This window comes from Podarcis melisellensis (genome assembly GCF_964234715.1).
Source record: "Podarcis melisellensis genome assembly, chromosome: 1".
Lineage (NCBI taxonomy): Eukaryota > Metazoa > Chordata > Lepidosauria > Squamata > Lacertidae > Podarcis > Podarcis melisellensis.
Window position 1 is genome coordinate 5,540,942 of NC_138528.1, and position 15,198 is coordinate 5,556,139.

Here is a 15,198-nt window from a genome sequence, read left to right on the forward strand (position 1 = left end):
AGGTTTTTAAGCTGTGGTTGCCAGCTGTGGTCTCCACGTAGTCGCCATTGGACCTCTGTCAGTAGCAAAATGTGCCTGGTGCCCGGCTAATTTCTGCCCTGAACTCCCCTCCACCTCGCCCCTCCCAGTTGAACGGCTGGAGGGAGGTGATGGGGGCAGCACAGACGAGAGGACGCCACTAAGATTCTGACCCAGCTGTGAAAAAAGGAGAATTCCATGCAAGGGATCGTTGGGGAAAAGATCCAGAATAAACTACCAAGATCACAATAAAGGTAAAGAGACCCCTGACCATTAGGTCCAATCGTGACCGACTCTGGGGTTGTGGCGCTCATCTCACTTTATTGGCCGAGGGAGCCGGCGTACAGCTTCCGGGTCATGTGGCCAGCAGGACTAAGCCGCTTCTGGCAAAACAGAGCTGCGCACGGAAATGTTGTTTACCTTCCCGCTGCAGTGGTACCTATTTATCTATTTGCACTTTGACGTGCTTTCGAACTGCGAGGTTGGCAGGAGCAGGGACCAAGCAATGGGAGCTCACCCCATCGCGGGGATTCAAACCGCTGAGCTTCTGATCGGCAAGTCCTAGGCTCTGTGGTTTAACCCACCGCGCCACCCGTGTCCCACAATAGCAAGATCACAATAGCATTGCATAAACCCACGGGGCAAGTGCACTTGTTATAATGGCATGTAACTCTAAGCCAGGGGTGTTCCAACTTTTTCAAAGAGGGCCAGATTTGATGAAGTGAACATGCGTGAGGGCTTTTGAGCTTTTTTTAGGATTAAGTTGTTGAGCTTTTTTTAGAATAGAATATAATTTATTATTTATACCCCTCCTATCTGGCTGGGTTACCCCAGCCACTCTGGACAGCTTCCAACAAAGCATTAAAGTACAGTAGTCTGTTAAACTTTAAAAGCTTCCCTAAAGAGGGCTGCCTTCAGATGTCTTCTAAAAATCTGGTAGTTTTTTATTGCCTTGACATCTGGCGGGAGGGTGTTCCACAGCGCAGGTGCCACTACCGAGAAGGCCCTCTGCCTTGTTCCCTGTAACTTGGCTTCTCGCAGTGAGGGAACTGCCAGAAGGCCCTCGGCGCTAGACCTCAGTGTCTGGGCAGAATGATGGGGGTGGAGACGCTCCTTCTTTTTATGATGCTACCACAAAGTTGTTGGGCTTTTAAAAAGATTTTACTCCAGGAAATAAACTACCACAGGGGCCGGATTAATCCGACAGGCCCCCGAAACGGACTTTGGACCTGCCTGCTTTAAGCCATCATTTATTATTAGGGAATGGGTCAGGGACAGGCATTAACTTTGCATGCAGAAAATTTCAAGATTCAATCGCCACAGCTTAAAGAGACCCCATCCTAAAACCCTGCTACTTTCCCAAACTTGGGTCTCCACCTGTTTTTGGACTACAACTCCCATCATCCCTAGCTAGCAAGACCAGCTGTCAGGGTTGATGGGAATTGCAGTCCGAAAACAGCTGGAGATTCAAGTTTGGGAAACCATGGTGTACATAGTACTAATAACAATGATAATAATAATTTTATTATTTATATATTGGCCAAACACAACAGCCCTGTTTGAAATCCTGGAGAGCCACTAGTCAGAGGGAGAGGAGAGGGGAAGAGAGAGGGAGGAAGGGAAGACTTCTCTGAGACCAGACCGCAGATGGAGTTCAGGGAAGAGCTAAGATTCAGACCCAGGAGTTGCTAATTCACAACTGAAGGTGTGTTCACACCAGGGGACATTATTGGGAATGGGGGTGTCTTTACGCTATGCAAAGGAGTCCACACCTTGTCTAGAGATTAAGAGTGGTTTTAGCCTTAGGGACTCAGATCTGTGTTAAACTGGTTGGAGAAACAATGTCCCAGATGGTATTATTTCACAACAATACAGGATATGCCTTCATTCTGGATGATTCCTGTGAGCAGGGATTAAAAACCCAACACAGCTAGTAAACAGGAGTGTGAACAAGGCCTCGGTTTCCATAGCTGCTTTGCTATTCCGGCGCCATACAAAGTGACCCAGCAGTTTAAAGTTGTTTCATTCATTAAAATTAAAGTTTAGTATTAACTTTTAAAGTCATCTTAAAATGGGAGAAGCCTACAAAAGGCACCTGGTCCAATCCTTGGAAGCATCTTTAAAGCCCTAAACGGCCTTGGCCCACTATACCTGACAGAGCGCAACCACCCCCATTGTTCTGCCCGGACACTGAGGTCCAGCTCTGAGGGTCTTCTGGCAGTTCCCTCATTGCGAGAAGCAAAGCTACAGGGAACCAGGCAGAGGGCCTTCTCAGTGGTGGCACCTGCCCTGTGGAACACCCTCCCATCAAATGTCAAGGAGATAAAGAACTACCTGACTTTTAGAAGACATCTGAAGGCAGCCCTGTTTAGGGAAGTTTTTAATGTTGGATATTTTATTGCTTTATTATTATTATTATTATTATTATTATTATTATTATTCTGTTGGGAGCCACGCAGAGTGGCTGGGGAAACCCAGCCAGATGGGTTGGGTATAAATAATAAATTATTGGATGATGATGATCTCCAATTATAGCTGGGATACCCTCCTTGTCTGAAATCCTGAGGAGCTGCTGCTGCCAGTCAGTGTGGGCATACTGAGCTAGACGGCTTGACTCTGTAGAAGCCAGCTTCTTAAATTCCAATGCGTTTCCAAAGTAACAATGGTTTCATTGGAAAGTCACTTCCCAACTTTGTAATCTCCTGCAGGCAAGTCTCTTCCCCAACCATTCTCCATTCCGGTGCCCTCTGGTTGCTTCGGACTAAAACAAGGCCACCAGCCCTGGGCAGCACTGCCTAGTGAGCACTGCAGTCCAAATCAGCTGGAAGGCACAGAGTCTGCTATAATCTACCCCATGGGAACAGTGAGGGTGCCTGAAAGGACCTTTAAGCACATTCATTTATTGGAACCAGGACACTACAGCCAGCTCAAATTGCCCCTAATTTGAGAAGAGCAGCCTGCCTACTTCACAGGGCTGTTGGGAACAGGAGCGATGCAAAGCACTGGCCATTTTGGTTTGATTTTAGTTTGGCGGGGATCTATTCTCCAGGTGCACCCTCGTGCACCGGAGCCCTGCTCACCTGTGATGGTCTCTTGGTAGCCTTTGGTGAAGAACTGCATGGCGGTGGCCGCCCTCCAGGGGGTCTTGAGGAGCCCCTGGCGCTCGGGGTCCTCGCCCAGGGCGCGCAGGATGGTGCTGTAGGCGGCGGCCAAGCCGGGCAGGTTCATCTCGTTGTCTTCCTCGCTGCGGGTGCGCTCCTCTCTCCAGCTCTCGAAAGAGCTGGCCGCAGCCTTGGGGCAGCGCGGCGCGTCCGCGGAGGAGCGGCCGGGCAGCGCCTGCGGCGGCTTCTCCGCCAGCGCGTAGCCGTTGTAGCTGGCGGCTCGCAGAGGCTGCTCCAGCAGCGCCCGCGCCTTCACCTTCTCCATCGCTCCGGAACCGGGAGACCTGTCCGTGCGGCTGGGGAAAACCCTGGAGATGTGGGCTGGATCTGGCGACTTTGCGCGCAAAAGGAGGCGCGCCCTGGAGGGACGAACACCCGAGGGACCGTGCCCGGTCTCAGACGGAGAGGGCGAGTCTTTCTACCCACGAGGAGCGCAGGGATCCTCAGCGCAGCGTTGTCTCCAGCGCTGGAGACGGTGCGCCAAAGCGGTGACCCGTGCGCCTTGGCGCTGGAGAGGTTGGGAAGTTCCTGGCGCAGCGTGTTCCGGCAGGGAAAAGCGTGGCGCGCCTCGACGGAGGAGGGAAAAGAACACCGATGTCAGGATCCGGCCCTGGCTTTCCCTCGGCTCCACCCTCGGACTTTCCCCGGTCGGCTCGCCCCACTTTATAGCGCGCCAGGCTTCGGCGCAGCTCCTATTGGGCTCCCCTGCCCGTGCGTCACCCGCCCTGGCAGCCTGTAAGAGGATCAGGCGGCCGGCGAGCTCCACGGGCGGAAGCGGGGGTAGCGGCGGGCGGCCGAGGGAGCCCAGGCTGGGCCAAGCGGGGACGCGGAGGGGTCCCTGTCGAAGTGGGAGAGGCTGGGTCGCCGTGGGGAGCGCAGGAGAAGCCCGGGTCGTCGCAGGAGGCTGCCCGATGGCTTTTATTTGGTTCATAACGATCTTTGCGCACCGCCAACTCTTAAAAAAATAATATCCTGGCCGACGGGTACGATAAAATCAGGAAAACATCAAAACAATGTGAAACCGCAAAAACCCAAATGACCAGCGTGGAATCCAATTCTCTTTCGTTCTTGTTTTGTTTTGGGTTTGTTTTTTTTAAGTCGCTGTAATGTTCTTGGAATTACAGCTAAAGCATCAAGAACAGATGACCATCCAACCTCTGCTTGTTGTTGTTGTTTAGTCGTTTAGTCGTGTCCGACTCTTCATGACCCCCTGGACCAGAGCACGCCAGGCACTCCTGTCTTCCACTGCCTCCCGCAGTTTGGTCAAACTCATGCTGGTAGCTTTGAGAACACTGTCCCACCATCTCGTCCTCTGTCATCCCCTTCTCCTTGCACCCTCCATCTTTCCCAACATCAGGGTCTTTTCCAGGGAGTCCTCTCTTCTCATGAGGTGGCCAAAGTATTGGAGCCTCAACTTCACAATCTGTCCTTCCAGTGGATCACTGCCTTGTCATGGCGAAGGGGACTGAATAACTCAGAGCAGCTATGAGCTATGCCGTGCAGGGCCACCCAAGATGGACAGGTCATAGTGGAGAGTTTTGACCAAACGTGATCTACCTGGAGCAGGAACCGGCAAGCCACTCCAGTATCCCTGCCAAGAAAACTCCATGGACAACGACAACATCTGCTTAGAAACCTCTAAAGAAGGAGTCTTACGACATTAGTTGTTACACATTAATTCATTGCAAAATAGCCAATGTCCATCAGTAAATAATGTACCAATATTTGTTGTTGTTGTTGTTTAGTCGTGTCCGACTCTTTGTGACCCCCTGGACCAGAGCACACCAGGCACTCCTGTCTTCCATTGCCTCCCGCAGTTTGGTCAAACTCATGCTGGTACCAATATTACCCAGTGTTAAATCGAGTCAGATATGAAAACATTTTCCAGTGCAATCAGCTATTAATAATCTTTATTCTTGGCTGTACTCAATTCCTCAAAAGTTCCCATTGTGGGGGGGAAGTAAGTAGTGTCCTCCTTCCAGAGGAACCCAGACTGAGTGAATCTTGTGTCCCAGGAGCTTTTTCCCTGCTCAGAGAAGTGAGGGTGAGTATAACAGCCAGAGAGCAGGGAAAAGAGAGACGTTGAATAATAATAATGGCCTGCCTTGCAGGATGGTTGTGTGGGTTAGTGAATAATGCATATGAAGTTCCTTGCGGGTGGTTCCAGGAAGGCTTAGTGCACAGAGGAGAAAAGGGTTCAAACCCCTATTCATGAGCCCCAGGTTTTTGCAACGGCAAAGTGAGATAACCTCCTTTGCACACCACCCAGGCATAGAAGAAGAAAAACAGCATATAAAACAAATAGAAAATACGTAGATTAAGATACCCCAGAGAATGAACCTGCAGGCAGGGAGTGTCTCAGCTTTTAATATATGTACAATGCATATTCTTAAATTCATGCATGCATAATATTGGCTACTGAGTCCTCTACCCTCTGGCTGGAGGAAGCTCTCAGGAAGTCGTTTATTTCTGCACATGCTAAATGTTTCCTGAAAACTTGTAAGGAGATACCAGTGGGAGTGAACCACAGGGTCACTTAAGCCATGTCTGTTTCAGCTGGGGTAATATCGGGCACTAGAGACGCCGCTTCCTTGTAAGGGATTGCATTTATATCACCATCGAACCATTCGGGTTTTCCTCCCTGTGAAGAATGGCATGCACTGGTCATGTAATAATAAACGTAGCAAGTGCAAAATTGCCTGGAGTCTTCTTGGAGGAAAGGAGACCTGGAAAGATAGGAATGAATCAGGGTAGGAACAGATTTTCACATTTGTATCCTGCCTTTCTCTGTGGCAGCCCAGCCCTACAATTCTCTGATTCTCCAAGAGGCAGTGGCTGGCTCTAAGTTACCCAATGAGCTTCTTGGCTGAGTGGGGATTCGAACCCTGGTCTCCCAGATCCTAGTCCAAAACTCTAACCACTACACAACACTGTGTACACCGTGTGGCCTGTCCCACACCTGGCTGTTGCTCAGTGGCATGAACAAACTTCTTAAGAGTTTATCTCAGTGAAGGCCTTACTTGGAAAATCAATACAACCCAGGTGGTTAAGAAAGCCCAACAGAGACTCCATCTGCGTGGTACGATGGTTTGACATCAACTGATAGGAAGTGCCTACAGAGGGTGGTGAATACAGCACAAGATATTATGGGCTGTCCCGCGAATCCACTGGATGACATTGTGGAAGAATGTTGCCTCAGGAGAGTGAGGAAAATTCTCAGGGATGATTATTCACCCCCCTGGCCGGAACTTTCTTGCTCTCCTGCCCTCAGGCAGAAGATATAGAAGCAGGATTAGTCGCACCAACAGGGTAAAGAACAGCTTCTATCCATGAGCTGTTAGGCTGCTGAATGAAAAGATAACAAAAGGGCAACTGACTTTTGGCTTGGTGGGTGTGCGTCAGTAAACGAGGGGAATTAAGACTAAGAGATCTGAGTGGGTCGTGCTCATGTAATCTTACTGTATACAAGTTGTATAAGTGACAATAAAGTATTTCAAAGTTTTTATCGGTGGTTGCAAGAACCAATTATCTCTATCTTTAAGTCTGAACAAGATGCTTGTTTAACCTGGAGGTAGGCTGTCTGAATTGTGCATTGCTTTGTAACGATTTGTTGGGTCTCTGGACCGTAATAAAGATTGAGTGATTGATGGAATAAAGTATTGCAATTTCAATTCAATCTGCTTTCTCTGCAGAAGGTTCCAGGCTCAATCTCAGCATCTCCAGGAAAGGCTGAGGAATACATGCCTGTCTGAAAAATTGGGGAGCTGCTGCCATACTGAGCTATTGCTAGTCCATTGCTGGTCTAGTCGGCTACTTTGTGTGTAACTGGGCATGTGTGTGTGTGTGTGTTTGTGTGCGCCATCTTGTCATTCAACGCAGGCAGCAAAATGTTTTGAGCTGGCCTTGGGCACAGGCAACCTTTTTGACCCTGAAAACCTGCCATTTCCTCATTGCCAACCCTCCCGAGAGCTCCATGCCAGTGATTGGCAAGGCCACACAGTGCAGATATAGATGCAGTCACACTTTCTCTCCCATGGAGACAGGCACACAATGTCCCTCCTCAGCCATATCTAGGTTGGTAGCTGTCACTGGGAGTGAGGTTTAACCCTCTCAACCTATTCCAGCACTGTAATAGGAAGGGAGATTGCACCAGATAGCGCCACTATTTTTGAAGACTTTGATCTTGTCTGTGTGCTTTGTTTTTTTGTTTTGCTTTTTCCACTGCTTTTTTTGCCTCTTCCCTGCAGAGCTCTGTTAGCTCAGTGGTCAGTATTCCTGCTGCCAAATGAAATGGAGGAAATTGTTAGTTGTCGAGGAGATAAGGGCCTGGGTAAGGAAAATATGTCATAAATAAGCTTTGGTGACTCATTTCCTCTTTGTCCCTTTTGGGCACCTGGTATCATTCAAAACTTCGCTCGCTGAATCATCACCTTGTCATGGTGAATGGGCTTGCACGTTCCTATGACCCTTATGAGCGAAGACAGTGTACTGGAAGAAGCAAAGATCACCAGTGTCGAAGCAATGATTCTTCAACATCAGCTTCGTTGGACTGGCCATGTTGTGCAGATGCCTGATTATCGTCTTCCAAAGCAACTATTCTATTCTGAACTTAAACATGGGAAGCATAATGCTGGTGGTCAACAAAAGAGGTTTAAAGACTCTCTCAAGGCAAATCTTTAAAAATGTAGTATAAGGACCCCTGACCATTAGGTCCAGTCGTGGCCGACTCTGGGGTTGCGGTGCTCATCTTGCTTTATTGGCCGAGGGAGCTGGCGTACAGCTTCCGGTCATGTGGCCAGCATGACTAAGCCGCTTCTGGCGAACCAGAGCAGCGCACGGAAACGCTGTTTACCTTCCCGCTGGAGCGGTACCTATTTATCTACTTGCACTTTAATGTGCTTTCGAATTGCTTGGTTGGCAGGAGCAGGGACCGAGCAACGGGAGCTCACCCCGTCCCAGGGATTTGAACTGCCGACCTTCTGATCGGCAAGTCCTAGGCTCTGTGGTTTAACCCACAGCGCCACCCACGTCCCTCCAAAAATGTAGTATAAACACCAACAACTGGGAAACACTGGCCTGCAAGTGCTCCAATTGGAGAACAGCCTTTACTAAAGGTGTCATGGACTTTGAAGATGCTCGAACTCAGGACAAAAGGGAGAAACGTAGTAAGAGGAAGGCACACTTAGTAAACCCTTTCCGTAATGAACTCCTGCCCGGAAACCTATGTCCCCACTGTGGAAGGATGTGTGGGTCCAGAACTGGCCTCCACACTCACTTACAGACACACTGCTAAGACCGTGTTCATGGAAGACAACCTTACTTGGATATGAATGATCGCCAAAGAAGATCATTCAAAACAAAAGAGAAAACAGAATGGGCAGCTCAGTGCTCAGGGGTGGTGATTGCAGAATCCCAGATAGAGAGAACAAAGATCCAATGGTGAGGGGGGTACCAGCATCACCAACAGGGCTATAACAGCAAAATGACACATGCAACTTTCAACACAAGATGAAGCTCATTTCCTTGGCTTGAGGGATCTTTGTTTCCTTGTTAATTATAAACTATTATGAAGTCTTCTTTTAATCATCATCACCATGGTGAAAAGAGTTCTACTCCAGAGGATGGTTGCAATGAACATTTTGAAAATATTGTAGATTTCTTTTAAGTCTACAGAAGCCAGAGGAGAAGGAAAACAACATAAATATTGCAACATTTCAACTACTTTAAATGCATTTTTACTCAAAACAAGAGATCTGTATGAAGTGTATGTGGTGCAAAGGATTAACTGGCGACATGTGCAAGTAATTCAGTGAGGTTTGTAGCCTCTCTCAATCATCCTCCCCCCCCCAAAGTGAAGAGAGTCTCAATTTTTATAAGCCTATTCTGCTGAGGACACTCCTTTCTCCCCAGTAATTTCAGAGGAGTCCCTTTTGTGTACCACATCCAGCTCTGCATACACGGCCACCGGTCCAACTCTCCTAGCCTCACGATGAGCCGAAGATAATTTTGTATAGCAAAATTGTTGCAGAAATTATGGATGCCACTCAGCCATAACTATGGGGTAGGAATGTATCTCAGTGGCAGAACATCTGCTTTGGAATAGATGCGCCAATGGTGTGACTCAGGAACATGACAGTTACAATATTTTAGCGTCTGTCTTGGGAGACAGTGGAGGAGTGCACCTTTGGGGGAGAAGTCAAATAATTGAAGTGTTACAGCGCCTGCTGTGGCTGTAGAGACCGATATGGGAGAGACATGTTTTGTTACAGCTGGGGCAGATGGTGTCCGGTTGGGCTGATGCAGATGAACCACGGCACTTCTGCCTGTGCTCCCCCCAAATAAAAAGGCCTGGGTCAATGTTCTCCAGGGCTGAGAAGACCATAGAGAAGACACTAGGTGAGTCTTTCTTGGGAGGCTATTTCATAGATGCGGTGCTACCACCAGCAAGGACCTTTCCGTAAAAGATACCCAGAACACTGTGCATCACCTGTTTGCTAAGATAGCTGAGGGAGATTGTTAACCACTTTGAGACTCCTTAGGGTAGTGATAAAGCGGGATATCAAATCCAAACTCTTCTTCTTCTGTATGTTATGCTGCTTGACGCGAGTCTCCACATTCTTCTTTTTTTCAGTGTGTGTAATCAATTTCTCCAGCTTTGTGATCCACGGCAAGGATGATATGTTGTAACAGATAAACTATTGAGCCTAGGGTCAGGGCAAAGGTTGCCCTAAGGCCAGGTATTACATCTTGTTTAATCAATAAACAGAAGGCCGTGTCCCCAGATTTCAACACATCTGCAAAGCCAAACAGTGATAATGCAAAGTCCTCTCCCCGCCCCGCCCTCCATGAAAAAGCTTAGGTTTATTTGCATGCTGGAATCCTCTAGCGTCCAGGGAAGAATGTGGTAAGGGAGCTTCCTGGGAGGAAATCTTAAGAGAGTTGTTTAGCCAAGAGAAAATGCAATTTAAAAGTGACAGGATAAACATCCTTCAGATATCTGAAGGGGTGTCAGCTAGACAATGCAGCAAACTTGGAAAGAAGTGGACTCTTCTCCTTCCAGACTGGGATTCCACCTTTCAGGAATGCTGTAGCAGAGGCTTCTCTGCTTTGGCTGGATGAATAATAGAATCATAGAGTTGGAAGAGACCACAAGAGCCATCGAGTCCAACCCCGTGCCAAGCAGGAAACACCATCAGAGCACTCCTGACATATGGTTGTCAAGCCTCTGCTTAAAGACCTCCAAAGAAGGAGACTCCACCACACTCCTTGGCAGCAAATTCCACTGTCGAACAGCTCTTACTGTCAGGAAGTTTTTCCTAATGGATGACCTTTTGAGATCCCATCAACTCCAATATTCTATGCAGGGGTATTGTTTATCAGCAATTAGATGGAAGCTGAATTAAAACAGGACTTCCACAGAGCACTAAACACAATACATTTTTATGTTCTTCGCCATGGCCAAGATCCTTCCATAATAGTTGCTCACAATTATGTAAACTGCATGCAGCTAAGTTCCTCGCTAGAATTAATTATAATCTTGTTTGCAGGTTAAGTCTGTTTCAATGCTGCCTGTTGATTTGTCTGGGGTGGGGGGCTTTAATTGAGCAGTCATTAAAGGCTCCCTCTTGGAAACAGAAATGAACACTGGGGTAATTAAAAGAGGCTAATTATTGGGAAACTCTTCACTTATCCCCCAGATGTACCGTAACTCACGATGAGGTGGTGAAAGCAGTCAATTAGCAAAGTTGCACATATCTGGCAGTCCTGCTTTTAGTGTTTCATCATAGGCACAGATTAAGGACACGAGTAGCGCTGTGGGTTAAACCACAGAGCCTAGGACTTGTTGATCAGAAGGTCGGCGGTTCGAATCCCCACGACAGGGTGAGCTCCCGTTTCTCTGTCCCAGCTCCTGCCCATCTAGCAGTTTGAAAGCATGTCAAAGTGCAAGTAGATAAATAGGTACCGCTCCAGCGGGAAGCTAAACAGCATTTCTGTGCGCTGCTCTGGTTCGCCAGAAGCGGCTTAGTCATGCTGGCCACATGACCTGGAAGCTGTACGCCAGCTCCCTCGGCCAATAAAGCGAGATGAGCACCGCAACCCCAGAGTCGGTCACGACTAGACCTAATGGTCAGGGGTCCCTTTACCTTTACCTAGGCACAGATAGAGAAGAACTAAATCTCACTGCTTACCGAAAAGCATCAGCATTCAATCACAGGTCCAGATAAGGAATGCAAACCCCAGAGTGGAGCAGACTGACAGCATCGCCTGGATGTTTCATAAAAAACAAGTGAACAAATGACAGCAGATTCCAAAAAAAAGAAGTTAACATGGAAGCAACCCCAGTGGTTTAAAAACTCAAAGTGCAGCTATCGGGAGGGTGTGGGTCAGAGAATCTGCACCCCTAAAACCTGGGTGAATGCTGAATTTCCGCATGGATCTTAGCTTCATGGATGAGATGGCTAATATCCAAGAATAGACCCAAACAATAAACAGAACTCTCATACTCAGAAGAAGCATACCTTCGGTTAGCAGATGCTGAAGGCAAACAATAGGGGCTTGGTCATTCCTCCTCTGGTCACTGGATTCACAACCAGACTTTATCATGTATGAAGCACCTTAAGAGCTTTTCTACATAACCTGCCTCCGTAATCTTTAAGGTAGCCCTGCAAGGCAGTTCAGCATATTTTTTAATTCCAAAATGAAAGGGCTTCAGATGCAGAGATTGGCAACCTTAGGCAAGCCATTTGCTGAATGCCTGAGCTCCGAACTAGACATCCCTGGCTCACAGTCCATTTTTATCCAGTCCATTGAGACTTGCAAACCGTCCCCTTGCTTTCTTAAAATTGCAGCCCTCTCCAAATGCCTCTGAATGAAAGTGGGATGGGGAAGGACAGTCTTTTGATTTGCAATTCAGGACAGCCGTGCTCCTGCATCTCTTTGCTCATTTACCTCGGGGCACTGTTATCCTTGGATCGATTATACAATTTCATACTTAGATCACAGTATCCTTCCGATGAATTAGTGAATTTATTCCGTCCAACAGAGTTTACTATAACAATGGCTGTGGTAACTGCTTCTTTGGCTATCACCAACTTGGCTGTAGCAAGGTTAAAAGTGGTTATGCCCTATTTCACAGGGATGGGAAGGCCATGTCCCTCCAGATGTTGTTAGACGCCAACTCCCAGCAGCCCCAGCTAGCATGGCCAGGGGACCTAGGGATAATGGGAGTTGGGAGTCCAGCACTATTTAAAGGGGCACAAGCTGCCCATTCCTGTTGTGTAGGCTCACAGTCCTTCCTCTCCAGGGCTCCAAAGTACTGGGAGCTGAACTGACATATGAGGGGAGGGGAGGGGAGGGGAGGGGAGGGGAGGGGAGGGGAGGGGAGAAGGATTTCTTCTCTCATCAGTTAAGTTGGAGTGGACAAAACAGACCTACCCAAATATAAAACTAGCATCTGAGATAAGTGAAAACAAAGTATTCATCAACTAAGATATACAAGACAGCATCTTAAAAAGCAGAGACATCACCTTGCCAACAAAGGTCCGTATAGTTAAAGCTATGGTTTTCCCAGTACTGATGTATGGAAGTGAGAGCTGGACCATAAAGAAGGCTGATCACCGAAGAATCAGTGCTTTTGAACTATGGTGCTGGAGGAGACTCAAGAGTCCCATGGACTGCAAGGAGATCAAATCTATCCATTCTTAAGGAAATCAGCCCTGAGTGCTCACTGGAAGGACAGATCCTGAAGCTGAGGCTCCAAGACTTTGGCCACCTCATGAGAAGAGAAGACCCCCCGGAAAAGACCCTGATGTTGGGAAAGATGGAGGGCACAGGGAGAAGGGGACGACAGAGGACGAGATGGTTGGACAGTGTTCTCGAGGCTACCAGCATGAGTTTGACCAAACTGCGGGAGGCAGTGGAAGACAGGAGTGCCTGGCGTGCTCTGGTCCAGGGGATCATGAAGCGTCGGACATGACTAATCGACTAAACAACAACAACAACAAGATATACAAATGTCACCACTTTATTTAGAAGAACCATTCCATAAAAATACCAAAATTCCAGCATTTGGAAGAAAAACATTTGCTATGCAGAACTCAAGATATACCCGATGATGCCCACATGCCTAAGGCAGGAGTATTTAATGTGATCCCCTCCAGAAGTTGTTGGACTACAACACCCATCATTCCCAATCACTGGCTAGGCTGGATGGGGCCAATGGGGAGTCCAGCAACATTTTGAGGGCACTGCGCTAGCTACACCGGCCTAAGAGACAAGTCTCTCCTACATTCCTTTCCTACGTAGATTGGGGGGAAATTACACAAACCAGATGGGTGTGGGGTGAATGATTCTTCTTCAACATGGCTGGGTGGGAAATGGGTTGAATGGCTCCACTGTTCTCTGCTCACCTATCAGCACACGGTGAGTTAAGTCAAAAGCTCACAAGGCTGTTGCTGCAAGACAGGCAAACCCCCAAAGTGCCAGAGCCTAACAAAGGCTTTCACACATTCTGTAACTTAAAATGGAAAAGCAACAAAGAAGTAATGGAAAACAGAAGGTCAGAAGAACAGTGTCAAGCAGGAACAGTGGACATCTATGGAATGGACTCTTTGCCTTTTCTCCTTGGCCATAGCCACTTTCCACTGCCATGGTGCAGTCCCAAAGGAAACACGGTGCACTACTGAAATAACAGGTCTCATGCCAGGAATATTTGGATTTGGCTTACTGGGACCAACTAAATGTGTGGCATGGCATAAAAAGGGCAACACCTGTTTGGAGGCTGGTTCAAACAACAGGTTAAAGTTAACCCACAAGGTACCCTTAGGTTTATCTCTGCTTGAAGGCAAATGCTGATAGCTTTGCGATGGCAGACTCCTGAATGGAACTGGGTTTTGTGACCGAGCTTGTGTCCTCCTTTGATTTTTTCCCTTGGCTTTCTTGCCCAAGGGCTTCCAAGCGCTTCCGCTTTTTCCCTTCCGACGAATCGCCAGCTTCTTTTCCTTTGGCTTTCTCGGTCCAGACCTAGGGCAGGGGAGGAAACCAATTAACGAATGTAGCGGGGATTTGCCATTATTCAGCTATTCAGAGGTAAAGTGCAAGAGTGAGACAGTGGGACTAAATTCTGTGGAATGGGGTACTTCTTCACCAGCACTGAATCCTAACATAATAAGATCAGAAGGGCCTGCCTGCTGCATTCAACCTATAGCCCAGCATCCTGGCTTCTCTCAAGGCATCACCCCTAGACCAGATTTCCAACTGCAGCAAAGATGGGGAGATGTTGATCATAACTATAACTATTATAGTTAGCATGTTGTAGTGATTAGCACTGAACTAGACCTGGAGAGACACAGGTTCAAATCTCTACTCTGAAAGCTCCCTGGGTGATTTCACACTGTTGACCCGTGTTAAGCTTGTGGTCTGCTAAGACCCCGAGATCCTTTTCACATTTACTAGTCCCGATTACGTCTTCTGTGACATTAGCTACCCCACCCCCATGCCTGCAGGGGCTGATGGGAGTTGTAGTTCAGCAACATCTGGAGGGCCTGAGCTTCTACACACCTGGCGTGGCACAACATAGGCCATACTGTGCCAAACGTGCAGATTCATGTTTCACGCAGCTACCTCAAAGTTCATTCATTCTGGGGCATAGTAACAATGTTGGAGCAGGCAATGGAAAAGCAGCAGAACCCAGGAACGGGGAAAGGAAAAGGGGTGGGGGTGGGGGGGAAGGATTTCTATAGAAGAAGCAAATGAACAGAAGTAAAACATTCCATGAGGGAACTCCATTACCATCCTTTCTTCAGCAGACAGATTTCTGAATCGACTCATGCCTTCTTTTATGATCTCAGTTTCTTCAAAATGAGGATTATCTGCCCCAATGCAGCTTCTGTTCTCGTCTAGCCACATCTGGAACCCAGTCTTTGGCCTTGAAAAAAGGAAGAAGAGGGAGAGGAAGAGGAAGAGGAAGAAGAAGAAGAAGAAGAGGAGAAAGGGATTCTGAAATATTCTGCAGCGGAAC

At 47.9% G+C, this 15,198-nt stretch overlaps 2 protein-coding genes across 3 annotated transcripts in view; both read right to left on the reverse strand.

Moving 5' to 3' along the window:
- GCH1 (GTP cyclohydrolase 1) overlaps positions 1-3,829 on the reverse strand; it is a 40,226-nt gene extending 36,397 nt beyond the window's left edge. The window contains exon 1 of the mRNA XM_081915425.1: positions 3,099-3,829. Within this exon, the coding sequence (XP_081771551.1) occupies positions 3,099-3,444 (346 nt within the window). The 5' untranslated portion in view covers positions 3,445-3,829. The remainder of the gene's footprint in view (positions 1-3,098) is intronic.
- A 9,358-nt stretch (positions 3,830-13,187) lies between these two features.
- Positions 13,188-15,198, reverse strand: part of WDHD1 (WD repeat and HMG-box DNA binding protein 1) — a 42,888-nt gene continuing 40,877 nt past the window's right edge. For both annotated transcript variants that reach the window (XM_081909533.1, XM_081909534.1), the window contains exons 26-27: positions 14,970-15,105; positions 13,188-14,201 (exon numbers count right to left, since the gene is read on the reverse strand). In XM_081909533.1, coding sequence (XP_081765659.1) covers positions 14,007-14,201; positions 14,970-15,105 — 331 coding nt within the window. In that variant the 3' untranslated portion in view covers positions 13,188-14,006. The remainder of the gene's footprint in view (positions 14,202-14,969; positions 15,106-15,198) is intronic.